The sequence below is a fragment of the Poecile atricapillus genome, chromosome 13, assembly GCF_030490865.1.
Source record: "Poecile atricapillus isolate bPoeAtr1 chromosome 13, bPoeAtr1.hap1, whole genome shotgun sequence".
NCBI lineage: Eukaryota > Metazoa > Chordata > Aves > Passeriformes > Paridae > Poecile > Poecile atricapillus.
In genome coordinates, this window is record NC_081261.1 from 6878331 (window position 1) to 6901850 (window position 23520).

A 23520-nucleotide genomic window follows, 5' to 3' on the forward strand; every position below is an offset into this window, starting at 1 on the left:
TGTGATGATGGGACATCTGACAAGTCACCATGTGGCACATGGCAGCAGTCTCTGGGGCAAGTGCAATGCCAAAGGCAGACAAATGCAGAAGAGATTCAGCAGTGTTTGTGCCTTTTCTCCTGAAGCCATCTTGTACACAAAAAAAAACAAACCAACAAACAGCCCAAGTCACTTGACCACAGTTTCACCCCCAAAATTGGAGATAATTTATTAAACTTTATCACTGACTGAAAAAAGTCACTAATGTCTCTTATAATAAGTTAATGTTCTTAACAGAAAAACCCCAAGCCATGATTACTGCATTTGCTCAGACTTAATACATTTACTTTAACAGTATGGTACTCAATAGGTTCCCCTTCACAGAAGGGAGTTTTCAACCACACCGCAAGCCTCAGAATCTTCCCCACTGCTCACTCAGACAAAATAAACTCTCAAGATGGTAACTTAGCAGTCTGGCATCCTGCTTGTCTCCTCTGCGGGTCACAACAACATCAAACACCTTCACCACCAGCCATGGCCAAAGGGAGCTGCAGCAATGACAGCACAGCTTTGCACCCACAGCCCCAGGTGTGCTGCACAGGTCTCATCCTGACTCCTCTAAAGGGGCTGACAGAGCAACCAGGGCAGCAGGAGACTCCTCCAACTCCCAGAGCACTGTGAGAACATGGGCAGGGCAGGTGTGACACCTGACAAAGTGATGAGATTGCACACGTGGGTGGCAGCTCTCCCAGCACGTCCATGAAGGTGGTTTCCAGAACCCTGCTCGCTCTGGTGACACTGCATTCATCATTCCTCCTTGATCCCACAGAGAGTGTTTGGGTGTCCCTTCCCTCTCCACAGCACTTAAACCATCCTCCAACCTGTTGGCTGCCCTGGGACTCAGTTTTTACCCTACCATACAGAACGCATTCCTCACACTGTACCTTTTGGCTTTTAAGTTATTAGTGCTCATGTGAAAGGACAAACAAGTCTAGAAACTCCCTGCAGCCAAAGTACCCACAATCCTGGACCAGGAGTGCTTCAGGGAGGCTCCCCAGATACAGCATGGTAAAGCAGCACAGCTCAAGACTCCTTGCAGCCAATGCCTATGAGAGCTCTGCAAGATTACCAATCAAGAGTCAGTATCCTAAATTCACCTATTCAGAATGTTTTGAGGGAAATTGTTGTAGCCATCTACCTTTTATGCTGGTCCCACACCCCCAGCCCTGCCACCAATAAGCATAAAGAAGTCAGCAAGCAAGATTCAGAATTAAAAAAACCTGTGTGTGTTTGACCACGCACACTCCCTGCTATCAATAACTCCTGTCTCCTCTCCAGCTGCAGGGAGTGCAACATCCCACAGCCCTGAACAGCAGGTCCATCACATGCCTTGAAGGCAGTTGCAGCCTTCTGCAAAGGGGTGACAGACCCATGCTCGCAGCAGCTATCACGATGCTATGGAAGCACAGAGCTCTTTGGTCAGTAACAGCAAAGCCACCAGCATCACATCTCCAACCTGTAAGAATAAACTCTCAAGCCAGACAGCTACAAAAGCTGGCTCAGCCCACCCATCCACACAACCAGAGAGAGAAACCAACAGGCTGTTTTGTTACTCAGCAACCTCTATCCTCCTCCTGCTTCCCCTCTTCATCCTCTTCCGTTTCTGTTTTGATCTGGGCCACCCCGAGCCGGTAGAGCGCGTCACGGATCACCACCTCCCCCGGCTGGCAGCTCTGCACGATTTCCTGGATCTGCCTGTTGACGATTTCCCTGCTGGTGAGGAAGTCCATGAGGCGGTTGTAGAGGTAATAGTGCGTGGGGTTCTCGAAGGTGATGGGCCTTTGGCGCACGTTGCTGGTTTTGCTGTCGTTGATGGCGGCGATGATGGCTCCATACGGCTCCAGCTCGCGGCACAGGGAGATGCAGTGGTGCCGAGCTGTGGGATCCCAGGGGCTGCTCTGCTCCGAGCCCGTGTGGACGATTCGGCGCGCCGAGGACTTGGTGATGGGGTGCTGAAGGGAGTGCTCAGCCACCGTCATGTCCACGCTGTAGTGCTGGTCCAGCAGTTCAGGGCAGGACACGTACTGGGAGAGAGACACACGCACACCAGGTAGAACAACAAGTAACTCCCTGCAGCTGAGATGACAAAATTACTGGCTGGCCAAACTCCAACCAACACTACGACCCAGGACAGAGGGAGGGCTAAATGATCCAGGTTTCCCCTACATGCCACAAAGTACAGCCCCTCCTCACTTGTATGCCCTCAGACAATCTCAAGGCACTAGGAACCACCTTCCTCCCCCACTTCTCAAGGAATAGCAGCAGTTTGAAAGAATTGAGTTGCTGTGTCAAAATAAGTGACATGCAAAGTTCTGATCTGAACTGTTACAATGCACTCCCAGCACAGCTCTTCCTGTTAAGGACAATTAATCAAACACAATCCCCAAGCAACACCTAATACATTCTGCTATGCTTAGAAGTGATGCACTGGCAAAGCTTAAATCAGGAGGTATTTATCAGGTCAAATTCACCTCTGGCAGTGTTCAAGACCAGGCTGGATGGGGCTGTGAGCAACCTGGCCTAGTGGAAGGTGACCCTGCCTGTGGCAGGGGGGTGAACTGGATGAGCTTTAAGGGTCCTTCCAACCCAACCCATTCTGTGATTGTATGAAATTATCTTGAGCCACAATGCTCAGGGTTACATATGGGGGAGTGGAGGGGGGGGGGTGTCATTTTAATCTCTCTTGCAACTTTTCCAGCTGGAGTGGCACAGCAGAGAACAAAGACATAACTAACCGTTGGAGGTTCCATGGGGTCAGAGAAGCAGCCCTGGTTCTTCCCCCACATCTGGGAAGTCAGGTCAGGCCAGCAGAGGTCTGCACATAGTGCCACTGAAGAGGCTGTATCAACAACATATACTGGAGGCCAGTGACGTGAGGATACCAACAAGTCCACGTGATCCCGAGCATTTTCACCTCTTACTATGTACTTTGAGCCACACACAACCTAGGAAAAAAAAAAGGATTAACATAAGCAGCACAGTAAAACTAAAAACTTACAGAAAAATTCTAGTCTTAAAAAAATTCAACTTATTTTACTTTTCAGGTATTCCAGATTATACAGTAACCAGACAGCTATATAATAAGTAAGTAAGTTCCATGCTGTTAAGCAAATAACTAATAGCTAAGGAAGAAAAAAAAATATCATGGCTCCAGTCCTCCTTACCTGATGTGGACACACTTTGTAGATTTTCCCTCCTGTGTGATGAGCAGAAGATGGTGTAATGCTTGTCCCATTCTGTACAAACTCACAGAGAGCCAGGAGGGAGTAGCAGAGCTCCTCCTAGAAAAGAGAGGCCCCAGAGAAAGTGTCTAAATCAACAGACTCCGGCAGAGATGGGAAAGGCAATATGCAAGGTTTCCCAAATCCTGATTTGCACTTCATCCAATAACTTCCTAATCCCACACTCAGCACTGTGAGGGTGACAAGCAATTACACAACGCTGAGCCAGTGACAAGGTAATTATAGGCTTCCTTTCTTCTAGCCCACAAAGGTTCAATTTATTTCACCATGTGTAAATTATCCTATAACCTGCTGGCACCCATCTCTGCCCTTAGTGCAGTCAGATGAGAAATTAATTGTCAAGGATGGCAAGAGTGGATGAGGGAAAGACAGTGAAGAACAGCTCCACTCCTGCAGGCTTGTATGTGGGCAAACAAGCCATTACCTTTGTATGTGATGCCTCCCAGGGGATGCCACACTGTGTCAGAAAGCTCTGCAGCTCTTCCTCACTGTAAGAGTTTATCAGCTCAGGCCTGAAGACTTCTTCCTGAAGGAGCCTCACCAAGGCACTTCCATTGCCTGAAAAGGCAGGAAACAGGTCTCAGCACTCATTGTCAGGAAGAGAGCTTACCAAAATAATTTCTTACAAAGACTACAGAAGCAGAGATTGCACAACCCACAGCCAGCATGAGAAAGCTGTGAACAGCCCTACTTGCAAAGCACGTCACAGCCCACACTTGTCTTGAGCCCTTCGCTGCTGAGGTCACCAGACTGAGCCCAGCATACAGCAGACTCCATAAGCACTTATCTATCCTGTCATTTGTAACCTTTAAATGATTGATGTGAGGATAACCAAGTGAGGAAGAGCAGAGATGAATGTTACTGTAGCCTTTGGACTGAACAGCTCCAAGCTCAGCCTTCACATCTCCCTGGTTCTTTCTTCCACAAAAGCCCACATAGCTCTTCTGCAGCCCAACTCTGATGCAGCTGCAGCCCTGTCTGCAAAGCCAACTCATACACTTGTTAAGCTTGCAAAGCCAGTTTTCCTTCTTATACCCAATACCTAAATTCTTAAGGGAACCAGGTGCTAACCGATCTTAGCTCTCAGATCTGAGATTATTCCTCTCACTGTTTCTTGTTCCATGCAGTCAATATGCAGTGGATGTAATCAATGTTGACAGCTCTGATCAGGACTAGCATACCACTCTCCTAGTTTTTTCTCAGGTTTTGTAATAACTTATTCATCCTTTATTGAGGTTGTAACACTGAGATACCAAGCACTACCTGTAACTTCCACACTCCAAGTATTAGTCTAACACGAAACAAACACTGACTGGAATTCAAGATGTGCATGCATCCCTCTGCAATCAGATTTTATCTCACCTGGGGTGCAATGATCTCATGTCCCCCATGTCTCAAATGCATCAGAGCCCACCAGTGCATCCAAACTTCACAGGAAAACCCAAGCCTCAAGCAGCAAAGTAGCCTGAGAACAGGTGAAATCACCCCAATACTCATGGCTTTTCTCAGCACATGTAACTTTTAAAGTGTCATGCAGTCAGCAATTCTTAATGCTAAACATCACCAAGACTGAAGTCACTAACACATCAAGCACTCCCTTAATAAGCACAACCTGAGCCATTACCTGGCACTGGCTGTGTATGCAGGTTCTTGTCCTTCTCTGTATTGATCACCACTGCTCCTCTCATCAGCGGAGGGAAGAAAGGAGCAACAATAGAGGCATCAAACTTTGTGATGGGGATGCTAGAAGGAAAAGCCACCTGCTCAATCACCTCCGTCTCCATTGTGGACCAAAAGTCTTCTACATTCACTTCACTTGATGGCAAGTATTCAGGCCAAGTAAACTACAGAGAGAAAGAAACAATGGTCAAATACAAATAACCAGAGGTCATTTGACAGTTTTGTGTCAGTCTCACTCACATGGCATGAGGACTATCCAGGAGAGTGCTCCTGAATAAGAGGATTTCAGTCTCCTAAAGCTTCCCACAAACACTTTGCATCGGCTAAGACTCAAAATTTGACATATTTGACATAAAAGCCAGACATACTACATTCTCCTACAAGAGATTTTTTTACATCCAAGGTTCCTACTGCCCAAGACTGCTGGACAAAAGCTGTGGCCTAGGGACAAAGGATCTTGTTTTTCCTGAACTGTACATCAACACCTCTAAGAGGAAGCACAGGCATTGCTGCTCCAGCCACATCCTCTTGTCAGGCATCAGCAAAAAACCACTCACAAAGATCTCGTGCATTTATTGTGTATTATGAAGACCAGAGTCAGCAAAAAATCATTATGATCTGCTTTGAACATGAACAGGATGTGAGCTGTGGGAAAAACCTACCTCTATATTTTTCAGTGCTAGGACATTTTCCGTATTCCTCTGGGCTATTTCCACCTTGGGGGTTATGCCACAGATTCCACAGATCATATCATTGTAATCCCGGACTGTCAGGCATTCAAAAGCCCAGTAGCCATTGCACAGCAGTTCCTGGAGCTGACCCTGCTCATCAGGGCTCAGGCTTTTGTCTGAAAAAAGAACATGCCACTGTTACAGTTTTCATGTCCTGAAGCCAGTGGAGAGGTAGTAGGGCTCTCCTATGCAGGATAAAACCAAACCTACCCTCCAGAGAATTTTTACAAAGCACTGGTCATAGAAGTACTGTTTAGTTAAAAAGTGATTTAATAGAAACACACCACACTAAAATAGGTGAGCTTTTGCCATTTTATAACCTTACAATCATCATCAGGTCACACTTTGATATGTTATGATAAAAAGAAAGATGGAAAACCCACCAGTTTGCTCCTGAACAGAGTCAAGGATATTGCCAACAGCCACTCTGGGATCCTCTCCAAGTTTAATGTGGTTTCGGATTGCAAACAGAAGATCCAAGCTCACTAACAATTTGTTACCCACATTGAAAAGGCCTGCAGTTAAAACAAGACAGTTATTGTCTGTAGGATTCCAGATCTTCCTCATAAAGAAATATATTCCTTACTGATACACAGCACACTCACAAGAGCACAGCTTAAAGGATAATGGAAACAAACAGTGCTTCTGCACCTCTGAAATGCAGAGTTCCCTGCTCAAAGATTAGCTCCTTTCACAGACTTGTCTATTGATTAAAAAAGCAACAAGGAGCAGCTGCCAATCCATCTCACTAGCCAATGCCGTGAAACAGCACTCTCCAGAGATGTCTGACTGTGATCTCAGGGGTTGCCCTGCAGCACTCAACATTCACACAGAGACCTACACCAGTGAATCAAGGAAAGGTCTTCCTCACCAGAACATGCATGTGTTTTCACTCAAGATATAGATTTACTTGCAGAATAAGCAGAAACAATTAAAAGATAATTCAAATTCAGTACACTGGGGAACGGAATAAGCTTTTCTGTGCCTGGACAATGCCCGGATACAATCACAAGGCTTCTAACGGGATCAGACTGTAGTCATTCTGTATGGTCACATCTTTCCTACCTGTGTAAATGTCAGTGAAGCTATGGAGGGCCAGACACTGCAGGTTCAAGCACACTTTGACCTGAGCTGTAACCACCTGTAACCGATTGGCTGTCAGCAGCCAGCACTCCTGAGGACCAGCAAGAGAACTGCAACACACAACAAAAAAAAACACTCTGAGTGAAGGAAATGGGCTTTTTAGTCCAGCCCTGCAGCAACTTCAGATATTCCAAATGACATGAGTTTATTATTGTGTAAATCTAAGCCAGCTCACCACATCATATCACACCAGGAAAAGAAAAGTTACATTTTAAAACAGATTTCCCAGGCAGAGTCAGGTCACTGCTCACATTCTCTTCAACAGCACTAGAGCATCTCTCCAGCTCCATACACTGGGAATCTACTGTTGGAGAGGTGGAGAAAAATCTATGGCCCCAGCTGCCACGGGAGAAGGGTCTGTGCCATAGCTGTGGTGATCAGTAACACATTCCACCCGACAGCCTGTCCCTGCACACAGAGATTCAGAAAGGTCTGCTCCTCTACGGTGTAACTGCCAAGGGGGAGGTTCAGACAGGAGAGTGCCAGTGGCTGAAATACTGCTGTCCACCTGAGAAAACAGGAATCAAACCCAAAGTCACCTCCCTCCCACTGGCAGGGCTTCAATTAGAGCCTGTGCAGGCACATGGGAGAGTCCCAGATGAAGAGCACTGCAAAGCAGCCAGGCACAGACAAAGATTTACAATGCACAGGTTGGTAAGTCCCAAGGTGATGGACAGGGTGTGAGATTGCTCTGTTCTGGGAAAAAAAACATAGAGCATAAAAAGCATCTCCTCTGGAAAGATCTCAATCAGTGCTAGTCTGACCAAAGCAAATATCCATCATTTGTAAGAAGAACTTTTTTGTGGAAGAAAGAAACACAATGTTAAACTCCCCGACATTTTGCTGTAGGAAAAATTTTAGATCGTGTTTTTAGAAACAGAAGGATGCCTGGCAGACTCAGGGAGGAGATGTCCTACAAGCCTTCATTCAAATCTAGTTAAGGCAATCTAGCCTATGTACTAAAAGTTTCTGAAAGTCCTTCAGGTTTCTATTTGGATATTTGTTCCAGAAGAGCAATCACTCAAGCACACATTAAAAATGAAAGGAATGAAAATATCATAAGTAAAAAGATCCACATAGAAAATATTCAGACTAGGCAGAGAGGGGAAAAGGAAATCTCACAAAACACATCAGTAAACACAGGATTTTTACAGAGTTTTCCTTTCTCAGCCTCAGAGTATTAGAATGGAAAACAGAGAGGGGATGACTAATGAAAATACTCTGTTTCAATAAGAAAAAAGTTACATCTAGACTTTGCAGTCACTCTTTGATCCTGCTAAACCCTTTCCACACACATTTTGCTTATTCAGTGTCACTTTCACCAGCTTCACTACCAGGGCTAAAGCAAATATTATTTCAGACAGACTCATAACAAAGAAAATCAGCAAAATGAGTCTGAAAGAGTCAAAATCCAAAGCAGAATCTTACTTCTGTCCCCCTTTGAACAAGGGGCTGTTACAGAGGAGGCACTGCACACACGGAGACTCGTAGTAGTTGGACCAGGAGGTCTGCTCGATGGTCACAGTCTCCTCACTCACGTTGGACAGGATGAGCCGGGAGCTGTTGAGCTCATGGATGAGGGTGAAGATCTCTGCCAGCTCCGACTCGTTCTCGGGGATCTGCATCACCTTGCGCAGCAGCTGCAGCGTGGACTGACGCTGGATTTCCTTCTGGGATGGCGTTAGGGGCTCACTGGTGTTCAGCACATCCGACTGACCTGGACTGACCTCCTAGAAAGCAACATATCCAACTAGGCAAGCATGGGGATGAAATATTAAGCCCAAAGAAGTCATAAAAGTCAGACAGAAACACAGTAACATTTGCACTCAGTAAACTTGACTTCTACTCTACTGAGGAATCATTGACTCCTCACAGGAGTTTCGAGCCCAGATTACTTTAACAAAAATAGTTCATTACAGCCCAGCCCTTCAAGAATTCCTGCACTGCCAGACCATCACAGATTGGCCATTAAACTGTTAAGTGCAGGGACTGGGGTACAGAAGGTGAGGATAACCACCAACAGGTTATCACTTCAATAACTCTCATCACTTCTTTCACTGTCTTTCTCCACAGGTTATCAGGCACAGGCTCAGGGAGAGCCTGCACAGCTCTCCAGAAACTGAAGGAGCCGTGTACTAATAGAGAACTGGGGGCTGTGATATACAGAACACACTAATCAATAACAATTGATCAGCTATGGTCTACCCTTCTCCAACACACATACCATCACAACAAAATGCACAAACACAGGAGAACCAAACTCCACGTTGTCCCAGGAGAACAGAGAAAATACAAACAGGCTGACCTGTTTAATCCCTGAAACTCTCCTGTCAACATTTCAGACTGGTTTTCTGACAAGTCTAGCAATGAGATAAATAATCAGTTAAAAGCCCAGAGACAACAATGAACTATGTGACAGGAAAGTTAAACAGATCTACAACCAGAAAAAAAAGAAAACTAAATGAGGAAGAGACAAGCCACATGCCTCTCAGAATGCAAGCTGAGCTAAGCACACTGCTGTTCCTTACACAGCTGTTTGTATGCGAGTTTCACACAGGCCATTTCAGTTTGTTTGTTTTTTAAAAAAAAACAAAATCACTACACAAAGTTATGTTCAAAATAAAAAAAAAGGCAAGTGGATGAGTCATTACTACACAGACTAAAATTCTGACTATTTGCTGGAGCAGGCATTTCAGCTAAGAGCAGGAAAGCTCCCTTTTTCATTTATTGTTTTAAAAACATGACAATTCAGTATGAGAAAAGCTAGACTTTGAGACTGCAAGGGCAAAAAAAACCAATCCCAGAATTAATTACATCCACATAGAACAGCTGACAACTGAAAACATATTTATCAAAAAAACCTCTACATCCAGAAATACATTCAGGTTGGAAGTAAAGTTGCTCTACAAACCCTTAAAAACAGGAAGCTCTAATACAAAATGTACTAACTTAACTGACACTAGCCCCAAACTGCTCACAAAGCAGAGCATACTTGGGAGTTTCTTGATGAAGTCTGAAGTTCAACAAAGCTGACACAGCAATGCTGTGACTTCAGGGTTGATTTTCCCAGCACGTACTGACACAACAGAAGCATTTTTAAGTTGAGGAGACACCCAGTGGTAGCACTGGGTGTGCTCAGACTCACTCTCAGCCTGAAGCATCACTGCTACAGGAGCTCAACAAACATCATCACAGATATTGTAAACAGGAACCATTGTGCCAGAAAAGTTTATCATAATGAAAAAAAAAAACAAAAACCAACCAAAAAAAAAAGCCCAAACCATGATTCCACAGGGACTTGCAAACTGAACTTCTCTGCCCAGTTCACAACAGACAGGTGATAAAACAAGCCAGCTTGAACCTTACCAGGGATTTCGCTGTTTTCTCAGTCCTGTCTTTGGCAAGGTTGTATCCACAGCTTGGACAGATGCGTGGCTTGTGCCTGTTTGTGTACACATAACTGCAGGAGGGGTTCTTGCATTTCCCTCTGCCACGTGATGTTGCTAATCCCAAATCCTGAGTGACACAAAAGAGATGTTTGCTGACCTTGACTTCTAATAGTTGGATTCCATGATCTTAAAGGTCCTTTCCAGCCTGAATGACTATGATTCTAAGCCAACAAGATTCTAAAAAATATTACTGTATGTTTTATCTCCATGTTATAGCATCTTGTTTAAACATCAATAGCAAGCCCTGTCACTTTGCACAGAATCTTTTAAGTGGCACTTAAAGATTCTGGGGCCAGTTCTCCAGGCCAGAAGCACATGAAATTCATTCAGAAACCCCTGATCCTTCCTGCTGAACTCAGGGAGGGATGGGAATTATGCACAGGGACATGAGTTAAAATCCATCTCTTAACAAGGCCCCAAACTTAACTGCAAAACAGAGCACAGTCATCCTGGACTAGGTCTAGAAATTACACAAAGTATAGATTATTTCATGCTAAAAATGAGATGTATTTGTGCAAGTCAGTAAAAGAGAAGTCCCAGAACATTCTCATCCCAGCGAGGACACTCCCTGTGGCAGAAGTCACACTATTTGAAAAATCCTCACCAAAGTTACGGTGCAACTGTACTTGTAGGAAGGGAATATGTCTGGTTTGACCTCCACAACTTTAACCTGAGATGCCCTGCTTGTCACAGAACTGTGGAGCTAGAAATTGAAAACAGAAAAAACAACACCCATCAGACACCTACTACTAAATACATACATGCATCAATAATAAATATCTATTAGCATTCCTGCCCCCAAGAGATTAATGTTCATTTAACAGCTATAATACCATAAGACACTATTTTGCATGCAAAGGCATTACAATTCACAGATTCATTTCAGCACCTTGGCATACTCAGTCATATCTTATAGGTGAAAAGCTCAGTATTCAATATTGCATGCCAGATTATCAAAGCACCAGCAGATCCTCAAAACATCTTCTGGAAAGTAGCTCGGAGATTCCCAAAGTAAGCAACAGATGGATTGTCCAACAGCATCTCTCAGCTCAGTTCCCACACTCAGCCACCAAGCAGTCATTCTACCCAGCCACACAATAAAAGCAGCCAGTCCCAGATCTCACCCATCATAAGACTGCTGTATTTTTTTTTCTATTTCTCACTCAGGTCATATCACTCACCTGAGAGAAAAAAACAAACAACCCAAACAAAAACCACAAACAAAACCCTCCCCCCAAAAATCCAGGAAAATAATTTGCATTTGAAGAACAACCTTTTGTTCCTCAGCAGTTGGTGGCTGCAGAACTGACTGGCCCAACTGTTTCAGTGTACTGGGCTTCAAGCCTGACGTTCTCACAGGGGAATGCTTGTCTAGAAGGAGGAAAGAGATGCACCAGGTTAAATGTGAGAAAACAGGTTCTGTTTCCTTCTGGCATCTTTGCTAAATGCCACTACAGTCATGTGAGATCTTTCCTATAAGCTTGAAATAACCCAAGCAGGTGTTTCGTGGCCCATTTACTGCACTCAGGCAGAGACAAAGTGGTTTTTTTCTAGCATTGGTAACCACCTCCCTTGAAACCTATATTATTGGCAGACACCACTTCAGTATGGCGAGGAAAGACAACATTTCCCAAAGCACACAGAAAATGCTGCTTTTACCAGTACTTGTAAAGGCCTGTCTGCTGCTCGGCTGCTCCGTGCTGGCTTCTCTCCCCATGCTGGCTGGAGCAGGCAGAATGGCTCGCATGGGTCTGGCTGCAGCCAGCAAGGAGGGCTTGGGTCTTGGTTTACTCTTTACTTCTTGTCCCTTGTGTGTAGCAGCTGTTGCATCAGTTCTGAAAAACAACAGCTACAAGTGGAAAAATATTCCATCGATTTCCCCTCAGCTTCAGTTTTCCTCTTTTCCCTGAATTGTGCTTTGTTAGCACACTAATCACAGCTATTGCAATAGAAAGAGACAGTGCTAAACACTGCATCTGCCCTGTGACTACAATATGTCACTTGAAAAAAAATATTAGCTCTGATGGACAAAGACTCAAAGGAACAATCCTGAACTGGCACAAAACAGACAGCAAACACAATAAGTCTTAGAGGAAGCACTGCCAACAGCCTTCAACTTCTTGGACTAGTCCCATGAGCACACAATAGATATGGTATACTCTTATAACACATGGAAAACTGACTCACCCCACCACTGGCTTTTTCACAGAGACATTTGGACTCAACACCTCAGAAGACGTCGATGTCCCCAGCCCTACACTTCCTTTCTCTGCCTGCTCCAAAGAAGCGTCTGCTTGCCGCTGGCTCTCTTGGCCCAGCACCACTCCAACAGCACTCTTCCTGTCTTCAGCAAGCACATTATTTGGGAGAAAGTGGCGCTCAGAGATGATCACTTCCTCCCACTCCATCTCAGGCATCTGCCCTCCGACAGGCACAGCATTCAGCAGCTGGCTGACAGCTTCGGAGCTCTCCAAGGCAGACTTGGAGGAACTCTCGCTAACAGCCGTGGGTTCTGTGAGGGCTGACTGCTGACCTCTTTTAGCTGCTGGAGTTTTAAGAGAGGTGCCTGAATTTGGCTCAGATTTGCTTTTTGGTTGCTTTTCCTGGAAACAAGGAGAGAGTCACATTTCAGAGCTTTCACAGATAAGCAAGTCCCCTGCACATATGCCATGTTTCCCGTGACCTATTTAATGCTGGATCAAAACAGCAAAATCCTAAGTGTTTAAGCAGTGAGTAGTATGGGAGTAGACAGACAGCATCTCCTGCAACAGCAAAGGTCCTACTAACATTGTGTCTGGCTTCTTGGCCCTTCATGTATTATTTTTAGACACTGTTCACTTCAAAGAAACAATCTTTCTTAAACTCCCTTAAATATCACCATTAGCATCAAAGCCACAAAGTCACCCGCTACCCTCTGTAGCAAGGGCTCACCTCCTATGCTTCTCTTTCATGGCTTCAGCTCTCTGATGCTGTCTGCTCTTCCACATTATTGAGCAATGAAAGGGAGTCAAGACAGAGAATTTGCATCTTTTGGATACATGCTTTCAGAGAAACAAGCATGTGAGCTAACCAGAAAACAGGATTACTTATGAAGTTTTTTTGACTTTAAGAAAAATGTTACTTCCAAGACTAAGGCTACAGAAATCATTGTACTGGCGTCAACAAAGGTATAATGAACACTGAATTGGAATATGGAAAAATATATCAGAAATGGAATCCAGCAGATCAGAGTAAGTCTGAAAGACAGAAAGGAAAACTCCTTCTAAAACCTTTCAGAGTTCTAGGGTAGGATTGAACAGCAACAGACATGCCATGTTCAGGCAGAATCCAGAAATACTTTTTTCATTCAGCCATCTCTCTACCTCAGCAAGTTTACCAAACAAAAGCAAAGATGTCACCATCACTATTTGTACCCTACCACACAGGAAGCGCAGCCTTCAGCTCAGACACCACAGCATTTGCAAGCTGCCTGAAAGACTTCTCATCCCTAAATGTTTAATGGATCCAAACTCAAAACAAAGGAGGTTCAGAACAAACCCACACAAAGCCGAGTGTGAATGCCAATTTTTACACTGAGAACATCATTTAAATTGTGCCTGAGGAGTCTTGCTTCAGACAGAAATGCACATCTGCTCAGAGCTGACTAATTAACAGAATAGTGCCAAGGTTTAAGGATCAAATGTGTTTTTCTGTACACAGCTAGTAGAGATGCCAATAACTTAAGCAGAGTAGGCATCATGTGGAGAAAGACTTTTCCACTCAGACAAGCTTCACAACTCTACCAACACCTGGAAACTTCCTTCCAGTCAGAGGTCAGACACATGATCAGACACACGGCCATGAGACAACAATACCCAACAACACTTCAGTTTCCACTAGATCAACTTTAGTAACAAGCTCCTAAAGGATAATACACCTGCTATAGTTGAGTTGTTCCTCCTCTCTGTTAAAAAAAACGATGTCGAAAGACCACAGAAAATTAAATTTGTAGAAGAACTTCAAATGCTGATATTAATTACCACAAAACTTCCCAAGCTTGGGGCTGTAGCAGGAAGAACAGGCAATATCTTCCAGTCACAGGAACTGTGCAGGCAGAGGGCCAGAAGAATGTGTAGCCCCTCAATGTGAGAGTTACCAAATGCAGCCCCATCTATTCTAAGAGATATGAGCAGCATCTTTACCCAAGGTGTGGTGATTTCAGGTCTCACCTTGGTCAAGTGTCCTCTGCAATAGTGACTTGCTCCAGCACATGCACTGGAACACAAGTGCGGGGATCCTTTCTGGTGTATCTGACCTCCTGTGATACATCTATAGTTCTAGAAGTACCACAGGCATTCACAAAACCAGCACTTTTTGTCTCAAAGTCAAGAAAGGAATGACAAATTTACCTTTGGGATCCATTTCCCTCCCAGGAAGTTCCCGCAGGTTGGGCATTTTGGTGGCTTATGCCTGGTGACATAAGTGAAGGAACAGCCAGGATTGGTGCAATTTCCATGTCCCCTGCGAGTATAGGTGGTTGTCTGAAACAAAATTGTCAAGAATTTGTCTACAGACCTGAAAACCACAAAGCTATGCTGATCACTTCCTTTTTCCTCATAAGCCCTTTACAAATGTTATTTGGCAAATCCCCAGCATTCCACTATTATTCATTTTACTGAACAAACACCACACAGCTGGGTCAGGGTGAGTCAGCACCAGAACTACTGCAAGTCTAAATGCTTAGTCTACATAACAGCCTCTGTTATTACCAGCATTTAGATCAACCTGCAGAGCAGAGATGAGCAATGCACATAACCTCCTGGAGAAGCTAATCTTCCACTTACAATGAGGTAACAGTTCTTATTGAACATGAAAAATTCATAGTAAGATGGCATTAAAGTGCTTCTAACAGCAATCCACAGTAAGACAAGATGTGATTAACACTCATGACAAAACAGCAAAAAGACTTGAAGAGAAGCACTCATGATGCAAAGGCAGTTTGTCAGTAATTTGTTGCTGTATGGGACAGTCAAGTGTTCCCAGGTCCTTCATTGTATTGCTATGAACTACTGAAACATGAGCAGCATCATCAGGCACTATTTATACAAACAACTAAAGCAGAACCTGTCATCTTTGCCAGGACAACTGCATCAACACATCTGAGTTTTTGTCAGCGCAGCACTTCCCAATATTCTGTTCTCAACACTCCCGAGGGAGCTGTTGTACTGTAACTCCCTAACTAGGTACAGACTTTTTCTAGAAATGCAAATGCTGCTGCCAAAGAAATGAGTCAATTTAAACCAGATCCTTCTCAGGAACAAAAACCTGAGGTATTTCATTCTCCCCGAGACAACTGGAAGAGCATCACACCATGCACCACTATAAATATCTGCAGTGTTCCACCAGCTGGAAGCATAGAGAACCTGGAAAATAGGATTTGATGCCACTTTATATAACAGAAGGAGCTGCAGTACTGACTGTACAATGAACTCCCAAAATGGATGCAAAAACACAGGTGGCTGGAGTGGTTAGATTAGCGATTCTTCCTCATGCAACAGGCCACACAGCCTTTCACATGGCTTCTCAAAACTGCAGGTCATTGCACCCCTCCTGCCACCTGGCCAAAACAAGAGCTTTTTCACAGTTTCCTGTCATAAGAGCAGATCCTTGCCCTTAAAGGGATGGACACTGGCTTTTTATGAAGATAAATATGCATCCAAGTAGTGGATGTAGATGGCTATACAGAAACTGCTGTTGGCCAGATGTGTTGTGACAGCTTTATCTACTCCATCTGTTTCCAAGAATTCCTTGAGGAAGAAGGCACGAGAAATGGGCCCTGTAAGACACTGTAGGAAGTCAGAGACACTCTTAGCCTATGCAAGACATAACACAAGGGACAAGAAATACATCAACCGATACAGTGACTCCAAATTGGATTATCTTTAAAAACTGAACCATGAGCAAATCCCTCCCACTCTAACATCTTTAAGACAAATCTATAAAAATACATTAAAACCTTAACATACCATACAAGACTCTGAATTTCTTACCAATTTAATTGATGCTGGGTTCTCCACAACAGAATGAGCTGGCAAAGGTAACATGATAAACTGTGTAGCAGGAGTGGAAGAGCTACTCTCTTCAGTATCCTAAAATGAAGCCAAAGGGAAAATACATGCAGAAAACAAAAGACAAATCATATCCCTCCCTCTCATGAACATTAATGTGTCTTAAGGACTGATGAGACCAGAATACAGGACAGAGCAGCAACTGTTTCAATAGCAATGGCCTTACCAGATGTACTCTGGAAATTACCGAACTCCTCACACTTTGAAACAGAGTGTGAAAACTCTTCACACTTAGGTTTTCTATAACTGAGCCCTAAAACCTCAGCTAAAAAGGACTCCCTTCTACCTCTCTGCAACCAGGACAACAGCTATCAGGAGTAGAGTAGTGGCATTTTATTCTCACCAAAATCTTGCAGTGCAACTGCAGAACCCAATTACTGGCACTGCAATACCCCAAATACTGTTATAACAATTAAAAGAACTCAGTTGTGTTAAGACACAATTCATATCAGCAGATGGCTGAGTCAATCTGCAAGCAGAGACAACTTAGTCACAGTGTTACTTTTGTATAGTTGATTATAAAACTCTCCATTTCTCTCAGCATTTAGCATCAGCAAATTGGGCAATCAGAGGATCTCCTGCACCCACTGAGGATTGCAAGTAAAATGGGGGAAACAACACTCAGATTGTTTCAGGTGAGATCTTGCAGGAGTTTGAGTGTCAGGGGAAAAACTTACCCTTCCAGTCACCACGGTCACCACAGACACCCCATTGGGCACCTGGGGACGGGCCACAGCGATGCTCCCGTTGGAGATGTCTGTGGAGCTGCTCACCATAGTCTCCTCAATCACCACTCGGGCTGTGTGGTACGGCTGTCCTTCTATTTCCAAAGAAGTCTCATCCAAGAGGATATCTCCAGCCACTTTCTCTGTCACAGGCCCAACATAATGAGAGAGAACCTCTGAGGCAACCACTTCTTCCGCAGCCTTGGGCTGGGCAAAGGCTGCCGTGTCCTCTGCCAGCCCCTCGATGGCAATGCACTGCTCTGAGACGCTGGCCTGGCCTGACTCCACAGAAAGGATGCTCTGCATGGTGTCACGGGACACGCTGGTGTCACTCCTGGGAGCCACCAAGCCTTCGGATGCTGCCGGGCTCTGTGTCACACACAGCTCCAGAGACTGCCTGCTCCTGTCTTCTTGAAGAGTGGTTTTGGGAATAATTATATAATCGGAGCGAGGAAGAATCTTACGAAAGCCTGGAATGTCAGGGACGACTGCAGTTCGAGTGGATGCTTTGGAGTTCTATGGGCAAAGGCAGAGGATGGAATAAATGATTATGAGAAGAGATTCAGTTCTCAATCCCGCTATTTTAGTGCCTAAGGTTCAAATGGTTTCCTGAAGTAGTTTGCTGGGAATTTCTCCACATGACAGAACCTGCAGAAACCCTCTCAGTCCAGGTTTTACCACCCACTTTACCAACACTCCCCCAGATGAAAGGACACAAAAATAACTGCTGTGAGCAGGTACCAGACATATCCACCTTGGATTACAAAACATCCTCCTTCAGCTGAACAGAAGGCAAAGACAAAAGGCAGTGGCCTCATACTGCTTCTTTAAAGGCTGCCCTGAGCAAGGATACAAACTGGAATCTGCAGTTAAGTAACTCTCCCACAGAGTTTTATGTAAGCAGGTAACTGCCTCTCTTCAGCAGCCAAAGAACTTCCATAAATACAACTTACCGGGTCCAGTCCCTCTTTCTCTAGCTTGGCTTTCTCCAAATAGTAGCTCTTTTCAGCCACACTAAGCAACCTCCAGCTCTCACTGATCTTTTTGTTGATTTCAGATTGAGGGAGGTGTGGAAGCTCTTGCTGTACTTTCAAATAAATATCATAATAATAGAGAAGGTAAGCAGATCTGAAACACAACCAGAAATTGAAACATTAAAGTTATTCTACATAAATTCCTTGGGAAAAAATAAATCCACATGGTTTAGGTTTGTCTCAAGGTCATGTGACAAGCAAGTTACATTTAATTTTATTTATAAATGCATTTTTTAACCAAATGAAAACTCTCTCTCTGAGGAGAACCTCTGAAGAAAAAAGAGAACCTCTGAGGAACAGCCTAAGGCAAACTATTCTGGGGCAAACAAACTTTAAACTGAGCAACAGTGGCACCTGTGAAGAATGTCTGAGCAGGCCCAAAGTATCAAGCTGATGTTTCATGTATGATGTTTTACACTATGAAGTGTTCCAAGTGCACTGCAAAGTCCACTCATGTCAGAAACAAGGAAAACTGCTCCCACACCCTAGAGAGGAACTAAATGAAGACAGAAAGAACTTACCGTGGCTTCTTGGCTTTTTCTCCGTGATCACCAGCACTTTTATGTTTCTTCTTCTTCTTCTTGCATGGCACTGGTGACGCATAAGTGTAAGTGCTCTCTATCTCCTCCATCACCACAGTTACCTCAGTGCCATCATAGGGAGCCTCCATGGCTAAAAAAAATATTCTGGGTTATGTTCTTGCCAAGTCATACAGTGTTTCTTCCAACAAACAGCACTTTTAATCACTTTCGTTTCAGTAAACTGACAGCACTGTTGGCATCTAAGTTTGACCCTAATTAAATCAAGACAACTATGTGTTCTCTATTTATCTACTTTTAGAAGGAAACTTCTATTTCTATAACCCCCATGGCATCAGTTGAGTGCAGATACACTACATGTGCATTTCCAGAGCTGCAGTTCCACGGGGAGCTCTCAGGTAAGTTTGGTGAGCCAGAGGGAGCAGTACACTCAGACAGCTGTCTGGCTACAAGGTGTCCTTACAGCCACGCTACAGAAGCGAGGCCAGAGGCTGAACAAGCAAGAAGCTTCACAATTCCCTCACCCACCGCCAGCTCTCCGCGGCTTCTCGCTCGACAGCAATGACGGAAGGCTCCAGTCCCTGGGCTGAGGGGTGGGAGGACACAGGACACTGCGGCAGGTACAGTGCCGGCACGGCCCGCAGCTCGGCCGCTGAGCCCGGGCGAGCCCCAGCCCGTTACTCCGAGCCCCGTCTCCTCCACACCGCCCGAGGCCAAGCGGCGCGGCGAGGCTCCCTCCGGTCCTGCTCAATGTTTCCCTGGCCCCCTCCCAGGTGTCCCCACTCACCGGAGAGCTCCGCGGCCGGGAGGGCGGACAGGCGACGAGCTGTGGTCACGTCCCCGCAGGGGCGCGGCGGCGTGGAGGAGGCAGCGCCGGGGCCACGGGCTGGCCGCGCAGCGGGGAGCGTGCGGGCGGGCGGTGCGGAGCGGGCGGGCTGTGCGGGGCGGGCCGCCCCGGCATGCTGGGCCGGCTGCGGGCCGGGCCCGGGCGGAGCGGGGCTGCACCGGCGCCTCCGCGCCGGGGCCGCCGCCGGAAGTGACCGCGGAGAAGGCGTCCGGGGCACGGCGGGGCGGGACGGCGGCCGGGAGGGGTCACTCCTCCTCCTGCGCTTGCGCGGCGCAGCCGTGGCGCGCGCGTGCCCCGTTCCCGCCATTTCTCATGAGGGCGGTGCGCGACGGCGTGGCAGGGTACGGGATGCGTGGCGCAATTAGTGCTTAATTAGCGCTTAGTTAGCAAAGGGCTCGGGCTGCGACAGTGGGTGTGCGTTCTGCGGGAGCAGCAGCGAGCTCTTGGGTTCGTCAGTGCGTGTGCTGTTTTCACGCGTTTCTTCCTCCTGCGCTCCTTGGAGCAGCGGTCCGGGCCTGGCCCTTCCCCGGTGGAGCACAGCACAGCACAGCACTGCACTGCCGGGGCAGAGCGCTGATCCAGGCTCCAGTGATGTCGTCCCAGCAATCACACAATCATTTAGGTTGGAATAGACCTCTGAGATCATCGAGTCCAGCCTATAACCCAACACCAACGTGTCAAACACACCATGCATGCCATGTCCAGTCTTTCTTAAACACCTCTCTGGACGGTGACTACATGCCCTTGAGCAGTCCATTCCAATGTCTATTCACCTTTTTTGTGAAAAAAAATTGTTCAACATGGATTACTAGGGAAATATGAGTCAGAATACAGTACTCCTACCAGTAAAGAAGCCACATATTAGTGAATAGTGTCCAGAACGAGATCCCAGGGCTATTAATAAGATAGTTTTCCAGGGAAATCAAAAGCAGTAGAACCAGTAAGAATACAGCTGAAACCTAACTGGTAAGATGGAAACAATATACTTAAAAGCTAGAAAAGGGTTAGAAGAATTAAATGCTAAATTTGTGAAGAAATTCCTTTTTTTCAACCTAAACCTCCCCTGGAGCAGCTTAAGTCCTCCTGTCGTGTTGCTGGTTATGTCACTGTAATACATATATATAGTTTTTTAAAATAAATTAGAAAAGTTAATCAAAACAATTAATTAGGAACGTTATATCATTTCCAACAGTTACCTGGGAACAGAGGCTGACTCCCACCTGGCTACACCCTCCTGTCAGGGACTTGCAGAGGTAAGGTTACCCCTGAGCCTCCTTTTCTCTGGACTAAACACACCCAGCTCCCCCAGTTGCTGCTAACAGGACTTGTCCTCCAGCCCCTTCCTCAGCTCTGCTCCCTTCTCTGGAAATGTTCCAGCCCCTCAATGTCTTTCCTGAACAGAGGGGCCCAGAGTCAGACCAGCTTCCCAGTCCAGTGATGAGGCAGGTGGAGGCAAGCAGCAATGCAGCTGGAAATCCAGGACAGCTCAGTGATGGGTGTAAGGGCCAGCTCTGTGTCACCACTGTGTCATGAGAGTTGCCAGAGATCTCCCTGTTGGGAGACAGGGAATCACCCCAGGTACTACAGCCACCCCAAGTATTCTCAGGACCTTTGGATCCCAGCATTTCTTTATCAGCATTTCTCTCTGAATTTTGAAGGCTAAAAGTTTCCATACACAACAAAGTAATTATTTTCTCAGTTTTCATGGAAGTTAAAACTTAGTGCTTTGCTCCCCAGGTAGCAAACAGCCCCTCTAGGGCTCTCTCTACCCGCAGCTCTCTTCCTTTGAACCTTTTGGGAAGCAGGATATTGTGCAGCTATCACTTGAACATGTTTTTCAAATTACACATTTTCGATTTTTTCTGTATTCATGTCTATTTTTGCAATTTACATCATGACTTCTAACTTTAGATGATTGTAAACCACATCTATCTCGTGCCTCCTCTGATTGTGGAGGAACAGAAAAAAGCCTCCTCTCGCCAAGCCAGTCGTTAATAAACCCCACAAAGCAGTGATACGACAGCCAGTATTCAATCTGCAAATGGTTATTTATTCTCCTGAAGTCCTGCAGCCATTTCTGTGCTCTGTTAGTGTTTATTTGTGATAATTGGAGGCAAGCTGTTTCTTCTGCATCAAACACTCCACCCAACCCCTCTACTTTTCCAGAACTCCGTACTTTTATTCAGATCAGTACACGACCACTAGAATTTTCTTGTAATTATTACCTAGCCAAAAACTTGGAACAAAATGGCTGGTTGACTTTACAGGACTAATGTACAACAGAAAATAGTAATTTAAGAGAAAACCGCTTGAAGGAAAGCAGATGTGTTTCGCTTGTTGTTCATGGAGGAGTTCTGACAACGTGCATGCTATCGATGGCATTAGAAACTCAAATTCTTTCCTAAACTGGGCATTTTGTCTCTTCCATGGACATTTACATGGCTTTATCTCAGAAAAAAAAATTACATTAAAAACTTGTAAATTATTTTAACTAAATTGTGATAGCACTTTGAGGAGCAGGGGAAGCAGCTGTTTTGGGGTGTGTTGTGAGCCCAAGGGGGGTTACAAAGGAGCCCCCACTGTGTCAGGAGGGGAAAGGCTCTCTCCTCAGGACACTTCATGCATCATTACCTCGGGAAATGAAAGGTATTGATGGAGATTATACAAGAATCTCCATCTTCATTTTCCTGACAAATTACAAGGGCTTCTTTGAAGGAGTTCTAAAGACAGGCAGGCACACAGAACTGCAGCAGGTACCAGCCTTCACTTCTGAAGAGTTGACTTCAGAGTCTGCTTAAATAGACTAGAAATCGTAACAGATTATTCAGCTATTCAGTAACAGTCCAGCTCCAGCTCCCCCACCTGCAAGCTTTCCAAGGCTCCACCCCTGCTCCAGGTCAGTCACCACAATGTTGTCCTGAGTGCTGTGGGGCAGAGGCATCGTCTGAGTGTGATTTGACATCATCTCTGTGTCAGCCCTCAAACAGCACCAGTTTCCAGGAGGCTTTCATGATCCCATCCCCTGAAACAAAAGCCAAATGAGATCGAGACAGCGTGGCAGCAAGGAGAAAAACACTGCCAAGGGCTTTGGGGGATCATGTTCCCCGTGGAGGTGGAGAGCTTAAACCGCCATGGGACCTGCTGTGGTAAAGGGGGTGTGGTAGGGGATTTAGGAGTAGCCAGGTGGAGCTGGTGTCAGCTGTAGTCACCAGGGACAGCTTCCATGAGTCCTTCTAAGCTGCTTTAAACCTCCCTGAGATTTGCTCTGACACTGTACTGGTGACTGTGGGGACTTTCTTTCCTTTGAGAGTAAACCCACATTGAACCTGTCCCTCTTTCTATGCACACATCTGCCCACAGTTCCCGTGTCATCGTTCCATCCATGGGCTTTGTGATGACAGCAACTGCACGGTGTGAGAGCAGCAGCCAAAGAACTGGAGACACAGAAGGAGCATCTGTCTGACTGTTGAAGGGTAAAGGAGCCCCTTTTCCTCAGAAGTGTTGAAATAAAGATGTTACTATTTTTTAAATGGCACCAGTAGAAAAGCAACAAAGGGATTTGTTGTATTTCTGATGAATTCTGGTCTGTTTGGGAACTCTTTGCAAGAATAAACATTAAGGATCCCAGAAATGTTAACATTTTCAGTGTTTCTGGTTATATACACAGGTTTTAGGGGGTGGGAGTAACAAAATAAAACTTAGGCTGTTATTGAACTCACAACACAAAATCAACAAGGAAAGGGACCAAAAGTGTTACATTTGATTTAGGCAGCAAAAATCTCTTTTTATGTTATCCAAAACAAAGCATACATTAAACCAATGGAGTTATTGCACCAATCTCTCATTTAGTCTTCTAGGATCATAAAAATTTCAGTTTCTCTGTGAGGGCGGTTCTAGCCACACACAGCACTTGGGATTTCTGTGTTTATAAAATAAAATCCACCTCTCGTCTTTGAAATTGCTTTGGCTCCTGCGTCACCATCC

At 45.3% G+C, this 23520-nt stretch overlaps 1 protein-coding gene and 1 long non-coding RNA gene across 4 annotated transcripts; one reads left to right on the forward strand and one right to left on the reverse strand.

Annotated features, from left to right (window-relative positions):
• Positions 1-177: 177 nt before the first annotated feature.
• On the reverse strand, positions 178-19710 carry HMGXB3 (HMG-box containing 3). Of its 3 annotated transcripts, none has more exons than XM_058848441.1 (20): positions 19477-19710; positions 18672-18822; positions 18070-18244; positions 17069-17632; positions 16314-16412; positions 14673-14804; positions 12472-12887; positions 11950-12119; positions 11558-11655; positions 10889-10987; positions 10202-10351; positions 8264-8565; positions 6758-6885; positions 6076-6207; positions 5624-5808; positions 4906-5125; positions 3706-3839; positions 3204-3320; positions 2775-2984; positions 178-2063 (listed from the first exon to the last, which is right to left on the reverse strand). In XM_058848441.1, the coding sequence occupies exons 2-20, from the start codon at positions 18818-18820 to the stop codon at positions 1593-1595; spliced, it is 3951 nt and encodes a 1316-aa protein (XP_058704424.1). In that variant the 5' UTR covers positions 18821-18822; positions 19477-19710; the 3' UTR covers positions 178-1592. The 3 variants fall into 3 exon arrangements, with proteins under 3 accessions (XP_058704424.1, XP_058704423.1, XP_058704422.1); XM_058848440.1 differs by having other exon boundaries at positions 8264-8562; positions 11944-12119; XM_058848439.1 differs by having other exon boundaries at positions 11944-12119.
• Positions 19042-23066, forward strand: LOC131583881 (uncharacterized). The gene is made up of 3 exons (XR_009278614.1): positions 19042-19087; positions 20729-20789; positions 22897-23066. It is a non-coding gene; the product is annotated as an uncharacterized LOC131583881 (long non-coding RNA).
• The last annotated feature ends 454 nt before the right edge of the window (positions 23067-23520 follow it).